The sequence below is a fragment of the Coloeus monedula genome, assembly GCF_965178545.1.
Source record: "Coloeus monedula genome assembly, chromosome: 1".
Lineage (NCBI taxonomy): Eukaryota > Metazoa > Chordata > Aves > Passeriformes > Corvidae > Coloeus > Coloeus monedula.
Window position 1 is genome coordinate 8,511,841 of NC_138781.1, and position 20,512 is coordinate 8,532,352.

The following is a 20,512-nucleotide window of genomic DNA, read 5'->3' on the forward strand; positions in this document are numbered from 1 at the left end:
TGATCTATTATTCCATTGGTATGATTGTGGGAAATTTTGCCTGTGTTCTCTATAGCAACAATTTTTCTTCATTTCAGGCAGCAGATTTTTGCCGCCTTCACAGAGGAGTTTCTGGCAGCACCTTTTACAGATCAGATATTCCATTTCATCATTCCAGCGCTTGCTGATGGGCAGACCATTTTCCCGTACGAACTCTTTCTGAATGCACTATTACTAGCAGAAAGTGGATGTTCAAGAAGAAGTGATCAAGCCCCATGCCTTTTCTACTTTGTGTTAACAGTAGGAGAAACATATTTGGGTGAGCAAGCTAAGTGGCCAATTCATTGTTTTTTTCATGTTGGAATTAATATGTTGAGTATTTCCACAGCATGGTTCATTGCCAAGTAAAAAGGACAGTTTGTGCATGCAAGTGTTGGAGAGATCTGTTTTATTACCTGTTCCTACCCTTAACATTATAAAAATGTGCTAATTTGATAAGATTTGGCGTAACTTGTTTTGGTCGGGTATTTCTGGTAAGATATATTTTATAGCACAGTGTGATCTTGCTGATGATCTTTTTGTTTCAATGTATGTGCTCTAGGATCCCTTTCAGAGGAAGGACTTCTTGTGTATTTGAGGGTACTCCAAACTTTTCTCTCTCAGCTGCCTGTGTCTGCTGCTGGTACAAATTGTCAAGATGCAAACAGTGATTCTGAAGATGAGGATGAAGAGATCAGTAAAATGACAACTACACCAGTAAGCAGTGCAGAATTTCTATGAATGGATTTGTATTATAGCAGCAGCAGCAAAGATAGGCAAAAACATGATCACTCCAAGTCCCATATTTTTCCGTAGATGTAGAAGGCAGCCTGTTTGCTTCTTGAAAGTAGGTGACTGTTCACTGCAAGCAAGTGGAACTGGTTGCTTAACATTAAAAACAAAGCCCTTACTATAATAAGAGATCCTAAACTACAGATAGCGTGTCTGTGTAAGGATAAAGCTTTTATTTTAAAAAAAAAGGCTTAAAATTACCTTTTTACATTTGTATTTTACTGAGACTTTATTACTCTCTCTATTCTGTAGGTCCATAGTTATGCTAGGAGATCGTGAAACATACTAGTACTCCAACTTAGTATTTTCATTTTTTTTTTGTCATGGAAATACTACAAGTTCAACAAGAGTCTCTACCCTGCAGAGTAGCTCTGTATATATCCACTAACTCAAAAGCCCTCAGAGTGAAACACCTGCTTTCTGTAATAATGTGTAGAGTGTTATAAATAGAACTTTTCACTATAGTTTAAACTTAGAATAAATCTGTGCTAACTCTAGCCTGTTGCTACACATATCAAGGCTTTGACTAACCAAAGTTGGACAGATATAAATTCAGCAGTTTCTTACTGGCCTTTATGTATCTTTCAGAAGACACAGCCATTCAAACGACTTAGTGTGCATGCTTTCCTTGTAGAATGTGTGAAATTTCATCATCTTTAGGGTTCATTTAAAAAAACCAAACTTGGGGCCATGCTGCCAGGGAGTACTTGGAGCATTTTACTTGCGTGTTTTTAGATGCTGTGTGTTACTGTCACACCAAAATCTTTACCAGGATAGTGTGAATAAAATACTTAATTTGCCAGACACACACGGTGTGCAATGTAAATATTGGCAGTTTCTACTTGTGGCTTAGAGATTGGTGTTACTTAAGAGGTGATTAGGTAAAAACAAAGCAGAAATTTCTGTTCACAGATAACTTAACTTACACTAATTCATAAACTAGAAAAAAAAACTGCTCTGAGGAGGCTTTATATAAATAATACTATTTATTGCGACACGCTTTTTTGTGTGTTTCTCCTATGATTTTTTTAATGTATGCCATATTTTCATGCGTGCCTGTCTTAAAAAAAAAAAAAGGTCAGTGGGTGGGGAAACCCCTCTTTCTTAAAAATTTGTAATTGGTTAACTTGTGTCCTTCAGTGAGCCTGACAGCTTTGCTCAGTTGGCGACAAAATAAAGATAGGAAATTAGGAAAAAAAAAGGTTGAGGTGGAGTCAGTTGTATGCTGAGGGAAAGTATTCCTCTTCACACACTGCTGGTACTACCCAGACGTGAACTGACCACCCTGAACTGTGTGGTCATTTGTTAACTCAAGAATTATGAATCTGAAAATACTGCTTGTAAAGGAATTTAGAGTCGACATTCATTTCTGGGTTTCATGTCCAATGCTGACTGATGTCAGTGGAGAAGAGATGATTATTCACATGTTTTATGCCAATAAGTGATTTTGTCTGTTGTATCCACGTGTTGCAGAACATGCTTACGTTAAAGGGAGTATTTCCACTGGCCTCAGTGAAGGATGGATACCACAGCCCAACAGTTACCTGCCTGGGGCTTTAAGTTGGCTCTTGGGTCTGATACTTTTAAGACTCGGATATGCATATGTGCTTCCATTTTATTTATTGTACAAGAGAACTTTATGTTCTAATTAAATATGGAAGTAATACAAAAAGGGATACTTAATCATTATAAATAATTAAAAGTAAACTTGCCTTTGATATGTTTGTAGGGTGATGGGAGAATATCAGTTCAGTACATAACTGAGGAGTGCCTAAAGAAATTGGACACAAAGCAGCAGACAAACACTCTACTGAACATGGTTTGGAGAGATTCAGCAAGTGAAGAGGTCTTTACCCTGATGGCATCAATCTGCCACACGCTAATGGTACAACACCGAATGATGGTGCCAAAAGTCAGGCAAGTAGAAATAATAGTCATCTTGAACTGTAGTACATCTAAAATTGTTAGATAGACCTGTTTTAAATACCATATGGAGTTTTTTCTGTGTTTTCTTTTACAATTGGCTGAAATAAATTAGATTTTCAGAATTTAAACAGTAATTCCAGGCAAACCAGAGTGGATTCTTTGTGTCTAGTTTTTCTTGTTCACTATGGCCTTCCAAGATTCGTGGAAGCATTTTTTCTTTTCCTTTGCTCAGAGGCAGTGTTGAGTGCCATTCCAGCACAAATTGGACTGCCTTGTTTTTGAAACAGTCAGTGCTATGGATTCCACAGTCTCTCTGGCTAGCTGAGCACTGAAACCAACTTGTTCACACCCTTCTTTAATATATGCCAAAATCTCATGCTACAAATCAAAATAATTCCTAACTATTGAAGATCGCTATTGTTTGGGGAGGGTTTGGCACCTGAGATGAAGATAAAGGACGTTTTCATTTGTGCAGAATTCTTTTGCAAACATTGCAAACCACAAATGTCAGAACAATGGGAGAAGATTTTTGACCTTTTTATTACCAGACTGAGACCCATAAGTATTAACGCTGTTCTGGTGCAAGTACCTATGTAGTTGCTGGTAGTAAAGTAGGTATTTAGGGAATGTTGTAAACATAATTCAAACTGCATTGTAAACAGTGATACAGAAAACTAATTAGGTGCTATCTTAGCCCAATGGTGTTTATAGCTGCTGGAGGAAGTAAGATGTCAGTGAAACTGTGATTGCTCGATTAGGGTAATTAGTTCTTTGTAGACTAATTGCATTAGAGCAGGATGTGAGACCTGAAGATCATAGCAGCAGTTGAATTAGTGTGCCAGCTTTATTGTTGCACGTAGTACATTGCCTTGGATAGTAATTACTGAGCTTAAATGCATCACTGCTTTGACTGGAGGTTTGCTGGTGAACTGCGTGGAAAAGGGTGTTTAATGAGTAAAGAAGTCACCGAACTTTAATTGTATGAGTATGGCATCTATTTCCTCTGAGAAGCTGTATTGGGTCTTTGCAATTATTTGTGATAACAACCTATTTACACACTGGATAAATTCAGGAGTTAAGGAAGTTCTACTCAGCATCTTCTATAGAAATTGTAACTTTTGAATAGCTCCAAAACAGCTGAATTTTAGAAGTAAGTAGTAGATACTAAGATTTCTGTCAGTGGTACCAGTGCAATTACTTTCATGGTCAAAATAAACTTAATTCACACAAATATTTGGTAAACTAAAGTAGGCGTTTAATTACTATTTCTGACTTAGAAGTCATCTGTAAGTGCTGAGTTTGCCAGGGATCATAATTTCAGCAGGTGTCAAATCTTTTGTCCTATTCTCAGTGCATTTTAGACCTGGCTTAGGTTACCAAGCAGCTGTTCTAAACATTATTTTTGAGTGTTTTTTGAAGGACAGATGATGCTTATTCATGGAATTTATAAAGAAAATGAAAAGACTTTTTGTCATTAAGTGTCATATTTTAAAATTGTCTGGTGACTTTTTTTAAAGCTCAAATAATTTTACCAAATTTAATGATAGTCTTTCGAAAATGCTAACACTTGCTTTGAAACTAACTTTTAAATTACTTAATATCCAGAGTGAAGCATATCTACTTAATTAAACTATGTAGAAATAGGTAAGCAGAAATAATTTATCTCAAATTATTTTTAATGTATTCTAAGAGCTTAATAGTGCTCTTTTATTTAGTGTTTGAAATCATACTTAGTCAAATGGTTTAAAAAGGAGTTGTTAAAAAGCTTAGTTTATTTAACAGCATATACAACTGTAATATAAAATAATGATAAATAAAAACATAGAAGCTTCAAATCTGAAAAATGGGATGCTAAATAGAGTAATAATGGAAAACAGATTTTCAATAACTGAAGAAAATTAGACCAAGATTAACACAGGCTTTAGAAGGGAGCAAATGACAAATATCTCAGTATTGTTGTAATAGTTCTGAGGTTTTTTTCCTTCTTGAACAAACATGAGAATTTCAGAATATAGAGTTGTATCACTGTCAAAGCTGAAAGTTTTTTTTTTTTCTTGAGGCTTCTCAGTACTTTTATAATTTGACTGATGATGATGATATTTTGTGGTGTTAGGAACATTGATGTTGCTGAATTAACTCAGTATTTTCTTTGGTTTTGCAACAAGACACCAAGGCCAAAGAACAAGATACCCAAAGTACAATATAATTTTGAAAGAAGCAAGCCTGTAAAGTTATTTTCTGATGCTCTGGACAGGATGGTGGGATCCAGACGTGGATAACTGAAAAAACAAATTGCTTTGGGTTAGTTATTAGGAATTTTGATGAACTCTGAATAATTCTGGAAGTATGCAGTCAAACCCAATTAAAGAAAATGGTCACAATACAAGAAAAACCTAACTGTAGCTTGTGTTCAGTAACAAGTATGACCGGATTAGAGGTGTAAAATAAAATCCTGATTGTAAAGAAGCCATTGGGAATTCCACTTGTTTTCAAAAGGAGGGGACTTTAATATTTTCACTATAAAGTTGATACATAATTATTGAATACAGTTGCTAAAAACAAAGAGGGAACTTGTCCCTTGGACTGTAGTTGTCATTATAGAGACTTGCAAGACTTTTTTTCATCAAAATGATACTTTGAATAAATAATAAGTTCTGTTTCTGTAAAATATTTCAGGGTGTAACTTAATACCTTAGACTTCATCTTTATGACAGCTGAATATTAAATACTGATGGAAGCTGTGCTTGTGCTGGGACGTCAGTCGCTGTCAGCCATCTGATCGGCGCCCCCGAGTTCACTCGTCTTGGGTTAACAGCTCCACAGTCACTGTTCATCACTGCTGTTTAATTACTGTAACACTGCTCATCTCAGCCTGTAGTTCAGAATGTTTGGCAAATGACAATCCAGTGTAATCTGAGCAGCCTGTCTTCATATGTGTGCTGAGATACCAGGCTTTACATGGGGCTGTTGGGGTAATTCTTCAGGGAGCATTCTAGCACTGCTGTGTTTCTCTTAAAACCAGAATCATTGTATTTGCAGTTTTAACCTTCTTTTTTTAAGCTTTGGTTCACATTCTTGGTCCAATACAAACAGAGGCAGAAGGATAAGGCAGCCTAAAGAGCAGGATAGTTCATTTACCAATGGCTCTGCTGCTGTCTCGTACCTGTGACACCTCACAGTTCTGAAGTGACAGAATTTGCTGCCCTGGCAGCAGTGACCTGTCTCAGGCTGTATGAGCTCCTCTCATTCTGCTGTATTCTCTTCATTAACTTAAATGGTCTCAGTGGGAAACTGGGCCCAATTTATGACCTCGACTGAAAATCTTGCCTTTAACTAATTAACTTGTAGTGGTGCCTCAGCTAAATTAAGCTTAATGGGTCATTTAATCTGTCCCATTGCACAGGAGGAATTTGACACTTTTTTTAAACCAGAGGTGCCCAAAATGCTGTTCTGTCAAGTAGACATAAATCATGTGGCCTTTGTGGACAATTAGATACCTAGAGAGAGAAACAAGGTCCTAAATAAATGATCGTTATGTACTTACTTTTGGGAACAGATAATTTAATTTGGTATGATTAAAATTGATACTTAACAGGAATCACTGAAGTGAATTTAACTCTTTCACAGCCTGCGGCTGAGGCAGTGTGTGTTGTTCCAGTTGAAAGGAGTTTATCCTTTCTGATGGCAGCGAAATGTTTTTCTTCCAAATGACTGTGCTAAATCTTAGTATTGGACTTTACAGAAAATCTGTTAATGAATCCATTACATAAAACATGTATAATGATCTCATAATAAAGAAGTTGGTGGCTTTCAGTGAGATTTTCAAGAAAATGCAAAACCTCCAGATAGGAGTTTAAACTTTACTGCTTGGTTTGTTTTTAGAGTAGTACAAATCTTGAAACCCCTGGGTTAGATTTTACAAGTTTACATAACAATCAAAATGTCTGATCTTTTTTATTTCTAGCTTTTTTTTGTGTGGATTTTTTTTTTTCTTTAAAGGAAAAAGTGGTCAAGACTGTATGGACACTGGAGCTTTATATTAGCTGATCTCTAAACTTTGTGGATTCTTAAGGCTTTTTCTTCAGGATGTGTAAGCCGTCCCTGTACTCTACTGCAGTTGATCAGGAATTCTTGTGCTGTGTCATTTTAATGTAGCTCTACCTGGAAAGGCTGTTTTTAAGCAGATGCACATCTTTTCTCTGCCAAGGAAAAAGACCAAATAAGGTAGATTTCGACCTATTTTAATTCTCAGACGGTTTTTTTTCCCTTAATTTTTTTTTTTTTTTGCTTTTTCACAGTCCTTTTTTCTGTCAATGTGAAGCCAAAAAGTTTGAAATTTTATTATGGCAAATTTTGTGTAGATACAACTTTTCAAAGCCATCCTTGCATTTTGTGGTGGGTTTCTTTTTTTGTATTTTTTGGTTACAGTTGTTACCTTCAGCTTTTAAAGCCAATTTCTGTCCTTGGAGTGGGAAGTTAGCAGGTTTTTTCTGCCGTCTTTACTTTTGCAATGGATTAAATTTCAGATGAATCTAATGATAAAAATCTCTTTTAATGCAAGGCCCAATTCACCATTCTGTGTTCACTTTGCAGTTCCATGTTTGTTTTCTGGTCACAGTATGGAAACTTTAGAATGGAAGCTTTAGAACTGACAAATTAATCTGCTTCATATTTACAGATATTTCATGTTAATGAAACAGGTTGTTGGTACCATCTTCTACCAAATGTGCATTTTTGTACTTAACCAGATTTTCAGGAAAGGGAAATGTGAAAGTTGAATGCATTCAGCATTTCTGGAACTGGGCCATGAAACAGACCACTTGCTACAATTGACTGCCTGAATCACGGATATGGAATAAAAATGGCTAAAACTTAGACAAAGGTTATTATTATAAGCTCTTAAGATTGGTCCTTTTTTCCCCCTTCACTATTGCTGAATATTGCTAGAGTGAAAAAATTAATTACATTATGATAGGTTCATTGTCCATAATGTTTGTTCATTTCTGTTCAAACTGTTACATAATTTCCAGGGATGATTGTAAAATTAACAAGTTTTTACTTGGAAGCTGCATGAGACCTGATGGCCCTGTGCCAAATTACTTTTCATTTTAAATATGAGGCTGAAAACTGAAGGTCACTGAGGAAATTTCTCAGTGTGGAAACCAAGACATCTGAGCTATCATTCAGATATTTAAACATTAAAATACAAATCCTTATTCTAAATTAGCTAGGTATAATAAGCCCTTCCTTACATGTTAATGTGTACTTTTTGCCAAATGTCAGAATAATGTGACTTTAGAAGGGAATAGAATTCTCATGTATCAAATTCAGGTTGAATTCTTTCAAAAAATACACATAATTAAATTAGAACTTAACGTAACGGTGAAGCTTATCTTGAACTGGCATTAGCTTCAGTTGCTTCAAATTTGACTTGAACTTGGTGATGTCCTCAACATGCAATTTCTTTGAAATAAATGAAACTCCCAACTCTTTTTAAAGGTACTGATCTATGCATTTAAAGTTCAAGGAGATGCTGCGAACTAGAGGTGGCATGTGTTTCATTTCCCGTTTTTCTGCATTTTTCTACTCTATTTCCAAAACTCCCATACCTGTGAAATGATCCTTTGTGCTTAGTGAGGAGTTCTGCCCTTCTCATGCTCTTTTATCCTGGCACAGATCCTTGGCTGTGCAGCTGGATCTGGTGGATGCAGGTGAGCTGGGAGCCCAAGGAAGGGACCAGCTGTGGGGTGAGGAGAGAGGCTGTGCTTGTGGGAAGGCAGCAGGAGGGGCAGTCAGTGAGCCAGGACCCAGGGGCTGTGGCCCTGTGCGCTGGTCTGTGGGATCCTGTGTAGTGTGGGAGTTTTTGTCTTTCAGTGAATCGCCACTTAAGCCATTCTCCAGTATTTTTAAGTCTTTATTGATATTTTACTTTTTTCCCTTAATGAAATGTGTGTTTCCTTTTGCCATGTGGCCAATTTTAATTTAACCATGTGGTCCACAGTAAATACTTTGTTTTCAGGCAGCAGCTAGTCTCCTCTCCCTGGTCCCATTTCCCAGCCTCCTATCTCTTGTATGCCTGGTCTTAGAGAATTTTGATGTTGCAAATATATTGACCACTGAGAGGTGTCGATCTCAGTATTTGTTTTACTTACTTCCTAACAGGAATTAGGAGACCTAGGAAAGTAGCATCTAAAAAAATTACCCAAATACTGTTCTTCAATACTTGAAAAATGTCTGTTCAGTCAGTGAAATCCTGTTTGGTTCCTAGAAGACATTGTTTCAAATGATTTTGTCTCATATGTTGTTTCTTGCAAGGGGAAGAAAATACACTGGGGGTGACTTTTTAGTTTCAAGAAGCTTTTTGTTTCTCATTTCTGTAGAATTTCTGAAAGACGCTGTAACCATGTCTGATATAATGTGGTTAAAGTCAGTCCTGTGTATAACTGACTTGTGAAATTACTTGAAATGACTTGTGAAATTACTTTCATAAATTAGTAAGAAATTTTCAAACAATAAACAATTTTCTGTCAGCAGATGGGTTAGTGTACATGTAGCTGTTCTGACATTGTTCCATTGATGTTGTTCTATTTCTCTCTGCCAAGCTGAGTATACCAGTAAAATTGGTATAGTTCTGACATATATAAAGGTATTTTAATCTACCTTTTGCAAAAAATTGCTATGTTTGTTACTGTCAGAAGAACCACAGAAGTGACCTGTTAACTAGTTTGGTATGATTTTCTATGTAGAATTTAAAAAGTCCCAGATGATTAGTTCAATGTCATGTTATTTTTATTAATATATGTTGAATTCTGAGAAAGACTGGAAATGTGGGTTTATATTGTATGGTTTGTTGTTGATTTAATGAAAACTGTAGTTTTTGGTGTTAGGTTTTAGTATGATTGGTTTTCACCTTTTGGGGCTTTCCCCAGAGTTGATCAGAATAAGACCTTTCATCTTGAAAAAGTAAATTTAAATTGTTAATTTCTGAGAAATGCTTGACAGAAAAGTTCTTACAGAAACACTTGTGTTTTGTGAATACAGTATTTTAGAAGCCACAATTTATTTGAACTTCTTCTTGCAGGCTTCTCTATAGTTTAGCCTTTAATGCCAGATTCCTGAGGCATCTTTGGTATTTGATATCTTCAATGACTACACGAATGATTACAGGGTATGTATTGTAGCATTTCTGGAACCGATTCTTTGTTAAAACAGAGCATATCTAGTGAAAACGGAATGGGACAGTTAGAGATATGGTTATTTACCTCCTATGATTTCATAAAACCGAGCAAAATCTTGGAAATTGGACAGTTGTAAATAAAGAAAATATTTACTTAAAATGAGTTGAATGTTTTGTAGTTCTTGGAGTGCTTACAAGAATCAGTGTAGCAAACACTGAAGCCCTAAGTTGTTCACCCCAAGTGTGTGTTTTATCTCACATACTTTAGCTAGTCCAGAAATAGGTGGTGGCAGAACCACTTTCCTGTGAGGAAAGGAGCTGAGGCACTGGACCTACAAATGTGTTCAGTGCTGACATGCAGAGAATTATTCTTTCTCCTTCGTGTCTCCAAAGTATCTGCAGTCCGGATTAGTTAATGCCCAAGTTTATTTGTCATGGAGCTACCTGTGACAAGAACTTGTGAAGAGTAACCTTATTTTGCAATAATTGGAATTAATAGTTATTTAACTGAAAACACCATTGTTACATTGCTGTTGGAACTATTACAGTATTGTTTTGCTAGAATGCTGAAGGTGGTACTTTTTCAAAGTATTTTATTAACCCTCTCTTTTACGTTGCATTTTATATTTTAAGGTCTATGGTGCCACTCCTTCAAGTGATTTCAAGAGGCTCTCCAATGTCTTTAGAGGACTCTAGCCGAATTATCCCTCTCTTCTACCTTTTCAGTTCTTTGTTTAGTCACTCACTTATTTCTATTCATGATAATGAATTCTTTGGTGACCCAATAGAAGGTGAGTTTGGAGCATACTAAATAGCAGTGCCTATTAAAATGTTTTTGTGTGAGGCTGGAGAGCTCCCTGGGCCATGATTTGCTGACATCTGGGAGGCAGGATCTTTGGGGCTGGCTTGCTGATGGTCCCCTGAGCACTCAGCTGTCAGCTGGCTCTTTTATGGTGATTACACTTAGAAAAAAGAGAGCAAAATGAATGGTCTTCACCTTGGGAACCCTAGCTTTACATAGGGTCTGATATGGAAGTTCTTAATCATGATAATTTTTGATGAGTTAGTGAACAGAGCAAACTTCTGGACTGAACCAGTAGTTTAATGTATAAATTTAACATAGCAGGAATCACAAAAGAGAACAAGAAGATACTGCAATTAAAATGTGACTGCAAACAATCCCGGGATTTGATCTCCTTCATGCATGTTTACTCATTCTCTTTTTAGGTTTTTTTTCTCTGCCTTTAGATTTTTTGTGTGAATATTAAAGTTTAATTAAATAAGTAGTTTCTTTAAATAATAAAATAATTAAGAAAAAGTAATTTAAGGAAACTTGTGTTTTGTGTAGTTGTAGGTCAAAGACAATCATCTATGATGCCTTTTACACTAGAAGAGCTTGTAATACTCTCACGCTGCCTTCGAGATGCATGTCTAGGAATCATAAAGTTGGCTTACCCAGAAACAAAACCAGAGGTTCGTGAGGAATATATTGCAGCATTTAGAAGTGTTGGAGTGACAAAAAACACAGAAATGCAGCAATGTATACAGACAGAACAGAAAAGGTGGATTCAGTTATTCAAGGTAAATTGTGTCAATTTTCAGAACATAGTTGAATAAAATTTTCGGGCTTCTGCTGAAGAGATGAGATTAGATACTTCCTTTCTCTAATTTTTTTTGCTGTTGCAACAAGGAATATGGATTTGAGAAGATTGTTGTTTGGCATATATGCTAAGCTTCACGTAACTAAGTTCTGATAACACTTTCTTTCCCTTCTGTCAACTCTTAATTTTCTTGCTTGTTTTGTTTGTAAGACAGTTGCTGTATAAAAACGGGGTTTAACTTGGACTCCCATTCAGCAAGGTGCTTAAGCATGTTGTCATAACTTTGTATAGGTGTGAAATTATAACAAAATCGAGTGATTACTCAGGTACTTCTGTATTAGAGACTTCACTATATTGGTACCATGCTGCATTGGTTTTGTTGGTATTCTCCTAAAATCTGTTGGTACTCCTCATTTTGGGTTTGCTGGAATACTAAAGGGAAAGTGACTCTGGCTTAGCAAATGTGAACTCAGTGTATGTTCTTTCTGGTTATCTACCAGTGTTTCTCTTCTGGTTTTATCCATGGCATCCTAGCTAAGACATGAGTTAAAAGAAGCTGAAAACGTTGGCAGGAAAAAAACCCTAATATAACTGTTGCTGAAAAAAAGGAGTGCTTGACTTGTCATGAAAATTCTGCAGCAAACACATCTAGTCAGCTAAAATTGCTCATTAAAGAAGTGGGAGCAGAAGAAATGCATTTTCCAAATTGAATGCTAGATTTACAGTCTGTTTAATACTGGCGACCTCTCGCACACTAATGTTCAGTTCGAGTCATCAGCTGTCCCTTCAGGTCTTTTATCACTGCTTTTGTCAAGCTATCTATTTAATTGAAAGAAGTTAATTGAATGAAAATGATCAACTAAGCTTGTATTAATATTGCTAATGGAACTTTCTTCTTGGCTATGTTTGGAGAAAGATGTCATGCTAGACTTTAGGAAAGGCCCATTAAGGCTTGCACTTAACCTGATGGGCTAATTAAGGAATGCTTATTCATTCTACAAGTCTAAGGTAGCCTTTATCCAGCCTATTCTGCATGGTTTTACAACACATTTCACTTATGAGCATAAGCATTAATAGCAGTGAGAGTAACTGATAATGTTTTGATTGCATTGAATACAGTCCTAATGCACCACTGAATTTGTAATTTGCACAGATTGATCTAATATATGTTTGCACAATGTAATTTAATTACTTGTCTTTAAATTGCCAAATAAACTTTTGATTTGAAGGTCACAAATGAAAACCCCAATATGTTTATTTTTCTAAGAGAGATGTCAGACCCAGGGATATTTTTATGTATGCAGTTCATATCATTCCGCTTCCTATTTGTTTGCTTTAGTTCGTTGTTCTTAATCAATCTTTGTGTAAGTTGGTGGATTTCAGGTGAATTTGATCATATTTTGCTGTCATTCAGAAAGTTGTGAAATCCCGAGTTACTGTGTCCCACTTCGACAGTCAGGAATTGAGCTTGTAGTGGGACTGCCTGAACTTGGTGTACTCCTATTTCCAGGAGCCAGGGTTGTCTTTCATTAGCTGAATTACAAATGTAAGTCTTGAGGGTATCTGGAAGGCTCTGGTTCTACCCAAGAAAGAATATAATAGCAAAGCTTCCCTTGTTTAATTCTTCAGAAACATGTTTCCATTGTTAGGGATAAAAATCGAACATGGCTAAAGTTAATGTCATCGAGAAGACTCCTGCGCGTAGCACTGAGTCTTTGCTGAGGGCAGCTTGACAATAGCTTCCTGCCAGTAAGCAGGCATCAGTACCTTCTTCCAAATCATTACAAAAAAGCTAAATTAGTTAATATAAAGTAAAGTAGAAAATGCTTTTTCTTTCCTTTGCACTACGTCAAATACATTTATCAAATATATGGGATTTATCTTTGCTAAAGCTTTTGCAAGCTACCTGCAGAAAAAAAGGCACATTCCTTCCTTATTATCTGTGCTTTTAATTTCTCTTTTTCCTTTCTTCTTTTAACTCCTCATTTTTTTTGTGTGTTTTCCCTGCCTTTAGTATCTAGTGAAATACGTATCTGTATATATGAAATGAGTGAAATACATACACACCCACGCAAATACAGGCTTCACTTCTGCAAGGTAATGGTAAATTTGGTAACAGTGAGGCTACTGACAACGATGTGCAGATTTGCTAACAGATTGGAGGTCTTTGGTAACATTTACATGTACAAATATTTTCATTCAACAGAATCCCCCATTTTTGGCTTGATAGAATGATGAGTAGTGTAGTCAACTGTTATAGATTCCATAGAAAATCTTAAGTTAAAAGTACTTGAAAATGGATTTTGTTAAACAGAATTACTTCACTATCTTGAGTTAATCCTATGAAATCAAGTTTCTAATTTTGCTGAATTTTAGTTTTAAATGCTGGTTGCACTGCACATTATTGGAAGGAAATCACCATTTTAATATTATTTATTGTAGTGCATCTTCCCTTTCGGTAGAATACATAGGAAAATTTTTACAAAGGAATGCTGAGTTGAGGTGTCAAGTGTTCTCAGTACCCATGCATTCTGTAGGAGAAACTCGAATTTCACCTAATCTGATTCAGCTTCCTTTAAGGTTTCTTTAGCTGCTTGTAAAATACTGTATTTACATAGTCTTCATGTGGATAGTCTTTTCTGATTTTATTTTCCTTTTTAAGAACATTTGCCTCACTTACAGTGGTAATGGGACCACAGAGCTTTAGTGACTCATGTAACCTGCACTGAATTTTATAAGGGAAAGGTGATGAAAATTCCTGTGTAATCAGACAGTTCCCTTAATAGCATTCTTTGTTCTGTCTTGAATAGAGACATTACCTTAAAAACTGGATGTTAAAAGCTCTTTTGTGTAGCATCTAGACACAGAATCCTTTACAAGGCCCATTAAACTTTGTTACTCCTGACACCTGTCTGTTAAGACTGTCTTTTAGCAAGATTATTTCAGAGGAGCTCTTGGTTTTCATTTTTTTCTTACTCATTTTTCAAGTGCTGTACTATTAAGTTGCAAAACAGATGGGTGTTCATTGTAGCAGTGATAATGTCTTTTTAGCCTAGTAATTTACTATTCTATTGATTCCACTTAATTATGTTTTGTGTAGTGGTGGGCAAACTTGATTCAGCTTTGGACAGAAGGCATGCAACCCAGTATGGCAGTTCTGCTTGAGGTGGAGAACTTGTTTGCTTGGTTTCTCTACTTATTTTTTTTCTGGATTGGAGGAAATTGCCAAGAAAAACACTAAAATTGCAAAGATACCCTAGTGACCGTGGTAACTATTTTTCTCAGCCTCTCAGTTTTGCTAGGAAGATAAAAGAACATTGTATACTTACAGAGTATACATTGTGTCTATACTTGGTTAGGTGTTATTTTCTTTAAATAAGTAGTTTAATGTTGATGATTTGTTTGGGTTACCTTGAAGTGGCATGCAGCACTTTAGGTGTGCGGTACTATTAAGTCCTGTGTAGTCCTGGTTCCTAGGTTTTGGATGGAGACTTTAATAATCCAGGTTTTTTGATGTCTTGCAAGTGAACCATGATTACTTAATTTCATTCTAAGGTATTTAAGTCTAATAGCAAGTTTTTGTGAGTTAAAAATAAACTTTAAGAAAGCTTTTGCTTTGTGAATTATGTAATTTCATTCACAGTGCTAAATGCATATTGAATGTATGTGTTTCTAACACCTAGGTCATCACAAACCTAGTGAAAATGTTGAAATCTAGAGATACAAGGAGAAATTTCTGCCCACCAAATCACTGGCTCTCAGAACAAGAAAACATTAAAGCAGATAAGGTAAGAGTCATGTTCTTTTCCATAAAGCCTTACAAGTGCCAAATTTTCAACGGTAAAGTTTTTGATTCCTGACAGTAGTAATGATGTTGATGTTGCACAGATTGTGTAGTTTAAAACTGGAATAATGTTGCTTTTCTCTGATGTAAAAGTCTTGCATCTGTTAAGAAACTTGTGTGTTAAACCACATCTCCAATCCATAAAGTCGAACTTGCTCTACAGTACAAGAGTGTAAATCATTGGCATTTATAGAAGAGGAGAATTGGAAATCTGTTAGCATTTAGTTGCATCTTCTCAAAGTAAAAATGCTGAATAAAAGAATTGCTCTATAGTAGGGAAAATTCTCTTCCAAAATAAAAGAAAATTCAGCAGCATTTTCTGTACTTACCTCACCTAGAAATTACTTTTTTTTCTAAGAGCTTTTGAAAAAATGACATTGATCTTAAAAAGTGTGTATGTGTGCGCAAAAGAAAAAGCTAATACGTACTGTGGACTAGATTTCTTTGACTCATGACACATGCTCAATACAAAATAAACAGAATACTTGACATCTCAAAATTCAAAGTCGGCTTCTGCAGTGTCCCAAATACCAGAACTGAATGTAACATTGTGTGGTATTTTTAAATGATACATGGGATTTGTATGGTATTGCTGTTAATTGTGCAGCTCTCCTGTAAGGCACAAGTGTAAGGAGGGATCATCAGAAATGAAGGCAAGGCATTCAGACACACTCCTGCATGTGACCTCTATATGTATTTGCTATGTAGTACTGAATTGTATGTGTAATTAGGTCCTGTTTAACTGTAAAATCCTGTTTATTTGTGAGGTCACACAGCTGTATGTGCCATCTGCCAGACACGTCTGGAGAGTCAGGAGGATGGGGAGAATAGGACCACTGCAATCTACTTTGGATGGTAAGACACTGACTATGCCATTTCAGCTTTGCTAAGTGAAAATAAGAGTTTGCCTTAATGGAAAGAAAATCTGTCTTTTCTACAACTCAGTTGAGTATTTTGTATTAAAGTCATGGTAGCCAAAAGCATGACAATCTTTCATAATTTTATTTCAGATATTTAAAAAATTGTGTACTTGTATGCATGTGTGTATATCTTTAAAATATTTAATGTTATTTAATTTAATAATTTCTTTGCCCAAGCTTCTGCTGGCATTGATGAGGGGAAATGATGAGGTGGAGAAATTATATGTTTTAAAAATAATGTATAAAAGGCAGTTGCGTAAGATAGAAAATGAATACAGTTGCAGAAGATGTAAAGCGTGATTTTGCTTTTACTGTATACTATAAAGAAACATTTTCATTATCTATTAAACTGTAACAAACAGGCTTTCCATTGATGCCTTGAGAGGCCTCCTAGAAACAGAGACTGGACAGGAGTAAGGGAATAAGGCAGGTATTTATTTGAAAGGCCTTCAAAGGTACCCCCTGAGGGCCAGAGGCCATTGCCAAGATGGATCCCGAGATGGACGACAGCTCACGAGTTCTTCACACTTTTATAGGTTTGGTTCATTTGCATATCAGGGTTAATTCTCCAATTAAAGCTTCAGTTTAATGATGTAATTCCCCTCAGTTTTTCCCCCTCTCCAAGGCTTTTGGTTTATACTTTTTGGGCCTAGGACAGTCTGGGTGTCCTTGAAGAGCAGGCCCGGAGAAGCTTTGTTATGTCTACCTAGCACGAGAGAGCAGAAATTAACAGGCTGCAAGAAACTTCAGAGTTACACACTAAGCAGTACAGGATTTGAAAAATATAAAAGTTAAAACCTAAGGCATCACCATGATAAATATTAATTCCTGTTTATAAATATTGTCTCTAATTAGATAAGGCAGAAACTTAAACCCCTGAATTACTCAAAATATCAGGATTTTATGGAACTTGCCGAGAAAGATTAGAGAATTGGACAAACTTAGCAATCAGGGTAAATTTACACTAGATTAGTTGTGCCAATATGCTTTCTCATGTAGGCAGTCTGCTTCTTCCAGCTTTTCATACCTTCTTAGCTTCACTATTCTTGAATTTTACCTTGCTGTGATCGGGTAGAATAATCATTAAATCAGTGACACTTGTGCAGAATTAATAATGAATTAAAAATGGGGCCTTTAAGTGGAAAAATGAATTTGTCTACAAGAGTCCATACTCTCTTTCAAGATGGTGCAGTCTGCTGGAGTTAGTTTAGCCAGATACAGTAGATCATATAGAGATTGTAGCCTTTGACTGCTGCTATAGAGTTGTACAGAATTCAGAGCTTTGTCTAGGGTTGAAACCTAAAGACTTCTAGTGATAACTTTTATTTGAGTAGCTATGATGGTAAAAGTTTATTTTGATTACCTTATAAGTGTAGTTGCCAGATAATAACTAGTTGGCCCAGTGTAAGTACTGCTGAGAATTTTTAATTATATATTTTCTCAGTTTAGTTTCTTTCTTTGGAAGTCACCTATTCTCCACATCAGCAATCCTTTTTTCTTCCTCTGACCTACATGACTCTCCACTGCTGTTTATGCTGTCTGGATGTTCTCCACTGTCAAACCTATTCCACATTTATCACTTCCACATTCTCCTGCTGCTGGTCTCCTTGCCCTCATACCTACAGTACCTTGAGCTCTCTGCCTGGTCTTCCTTTCCAAAATGCTCCCAGTTATATCCATTTCATTACTCCCCTGGTGTGGGCAGTTGGGGGATAAGGAATGCCTGTGCTGTGCTGTGGTGTGCTGATGTGAGCAGTTGTGTGCTCTCCTTCTCCTGGCTGGCTTCAGGTGAGCTGGCACACTGAGCACAGCTCTCCTGGCTGTTCCTGTATTCAGGTCACTAAAGGAATTTCTCCTCTCTGTCCAGTTGAAAATGTTCACAATACTTGGTGTTTTTGAATCTCCTCTTCTCTGTCAAAGTTAAAGTTCAGCTGATGAACTCAAGAGATGTGTTGGAGGTGAGATGGTGAGGAAAGATGACACAGTTGTGTTCACATAAACCTCGTTTTCATATGAAATCAGGATAAAATGAAAGTGCAGTCAACATGAATGTGTGAAAACAAGCAGGTAACCTTGTGCACATGACTTGTTTAATCCCTCTTTACTCCGTATGGGTTAAAGCCAATTAGCATGAAAGTACTGCTGAATCACATATGGTCATGTTTATTTGTGCTTTTTCATTTACTTAAATGGCAGACTTGTGAGTTCTAAATGCCCTCTATATTGATGACTCCATCCCATATTTCTCTTTAAAGAAAGAGGCTGTGATGGAGAAATGCAGATAAAATTGACTAATTGACTGAAATAATTGAACTGTCGAAGTCATGTAATAGTTTACCTTTGCTGTACATGCACTTTTTATTTAAAATGCTTTTAACTGTTAGCTTAATAGGCTTCATACATTGACTTTAATTAAAAACGTTTACTAAGTAAACTAAAGGTAATCACAAATAAGCATTTTGTCAGAAATTCCAAAAGCTTGCAATGTTGAAACCTGCCCCCAATGAATATATATCAAGAATAGTGATGTTTAGGGTCATATCCTATTAAATTGGTGCTTAAAATATTCCTACTTAAAGTGCTTTGAGGATTTAAAAAACAATCGAAAAAGACCATTGAAGTGTTCAGTCCAGCAAGATGCTTGTCACCATGGGTAGAAGCCAAAGAAAAAACCTTGAAACTGTCAGCAAAAACTTCCAGAGAGGGTATGACATGAAGCACTTACTTATTTTGTAATACATTCTATGAATAGTCCAGACTCTGCAGTCTTTTTTCAGAGAGGTGGTTATTTCATAAAATGGAACAGCCAAGGAACTGGAGATGTTGTTTCCTTGGTAGACTGAAGCCAGGTGGACCTTTGGCCGCAATGTCTCATCAGTGAGCAATGCTGCAATTAATTAATTTACAGTCAGATAGGTGCTCACCAGCTGAGTTTCCTCCCATGAAATTAGAGCAGGATTGTCATTTCTACTGTGCATCACCGAAAGTTGAGTTGTTTCCTAAAAATACCTTCTGTAGGTTCAAAGGAGCTGCACAGTAGTTTGGGAACTGTGTGAATGAGCCTCTCTGCTGTGGCTTCTTGAATTCTTCTCCAGTATTTTTGTCTTGAGTACATTATACAGGTTCTTGATGATGTTTTCACTGTTCCTGCAGTGACTGGGATTTAATGTGGTCACTGTGACTTTGCTGTTAGGAGAGAAAACTCATTGAAATGAATATTATCTTTCTGTTGGTTTCCTTAGATTTGGTTTCATTCTTAAGGTTTTTACCTAAAATGACTTGATTGAAGGTAGATGATGCAGTTGGAAGCACAATAACTGTATACTATTTTGATCATCAGGGGAATTCCTGTTAGGAATATTGTATATTCCTGCAGTGAAAGTTCTAAATTATCACAATTACTAATTGTCTTCTATCATGCATTTTTTCCTGATTCATAAGCTAAAATGTCAATAGGAAGATTTCTTTTCTGAATAAAATAGAGGTAAAAAAGTATGTATTTTCTAATGCATTCTGTTTTCGGTGTGTTTTCACTACTTAAATTTCAGTTTGCCTGTAAACTAATGTTTAAAGAAAGGTAAGGCTTTGAGTAAATATGTAGTAAATAAAACTATTTTAATGTATGTATTTCTATACAAAGTGAATTGAGTCACTTGATACAAAATAAACTGTTTAAAAAAAATGTTTTTTCCAAAATTTTTAAAATTATTATTTCTATTTTAAGTGGGTTTGGAACCAGCACCTCTTTCTGTATCTGAAGAACGACAACTTGCAATTCTGACAGAGCTACCTTTTGTAGTTCCTTTTGAAGAAAGAGTAAAGGTACCTACTTTCTAATTTAATATGCAATTGGTTTTTTAACCTTTTTGTTTTGAGTAAGCGTAAAAGGAACACTTATTGAAGTAGAAACTGGATCAATTCCCTGCAGAAGGATGTGGCAGTCTGCACTGTTTTTCTTCAGTACTCACGCAGCAACTGAACATTTGAAGTTAATGACTTCTCTCTTATTTTCCTGCTTATATTGCCCTTTATAATAATTGCATTAGAGTTAGAAACATTTATTCCGAGACAGATGAGAGCAGTTTGCAGACCTGGCTCAGTGATGGCTCTACATGATTGCACCCTCTTGTGGTGGCACAGCACCGGCCGGTTGTGTTCTGTACCTGAGTACAGGGTCACAGCTGGGGACTTGGGTGCACTGGGTGGATTTGCTCCAAATGAGATGATGGATGCC

General features: G+C 36.2%; 1 protein-coding gene across 1 annotated transcript in view; it reads left to right on the top strand.

Annotated features, from left to right (window-relative positions):
- The window catches only part of UBE3C (ubiquitin protein ligase E3C), a 73,418-nt gene that overhangs the window by 19,386 nt on the left and 33,520 nt on the right, over window positions 1-20,512 (top strand). The window contains exons 8-16 of the mRNA XM_082285235.1: window positions 78-298; window positions 581-735; window positions 2,540-2,727; window positions 9,818-9,904; window positions 10,547-10,704; window positions 11,262-11,494; window positions 15,198-15,302; window positions 16,126-16,213; window positions 20,003-20,100. Of these exons, the coding sequence (XP_082141361.1) occupies window positions 78-298; window positions 581-735; window positions 2,540-2,727; window positions 9,818-9,904; window positions 10,547-10,704; window positions 11,262-11,494; window positions 15,198-15,302; window positions 16,126-16,213; window positions 20,003-20,100 (1,333 nt within the window). The remainder of the gene's footprint in view (window positions 1-77; window positions 299-580; window positions 736-2,539; window positions 2,728-9,817; window positions 9,905-10,546; window positions 10,705-11,261; window positions 11,495-15,197; window positions 15,303-16,125; window positions 16,214-20,002; window positions 20,101-20,512) is intronic.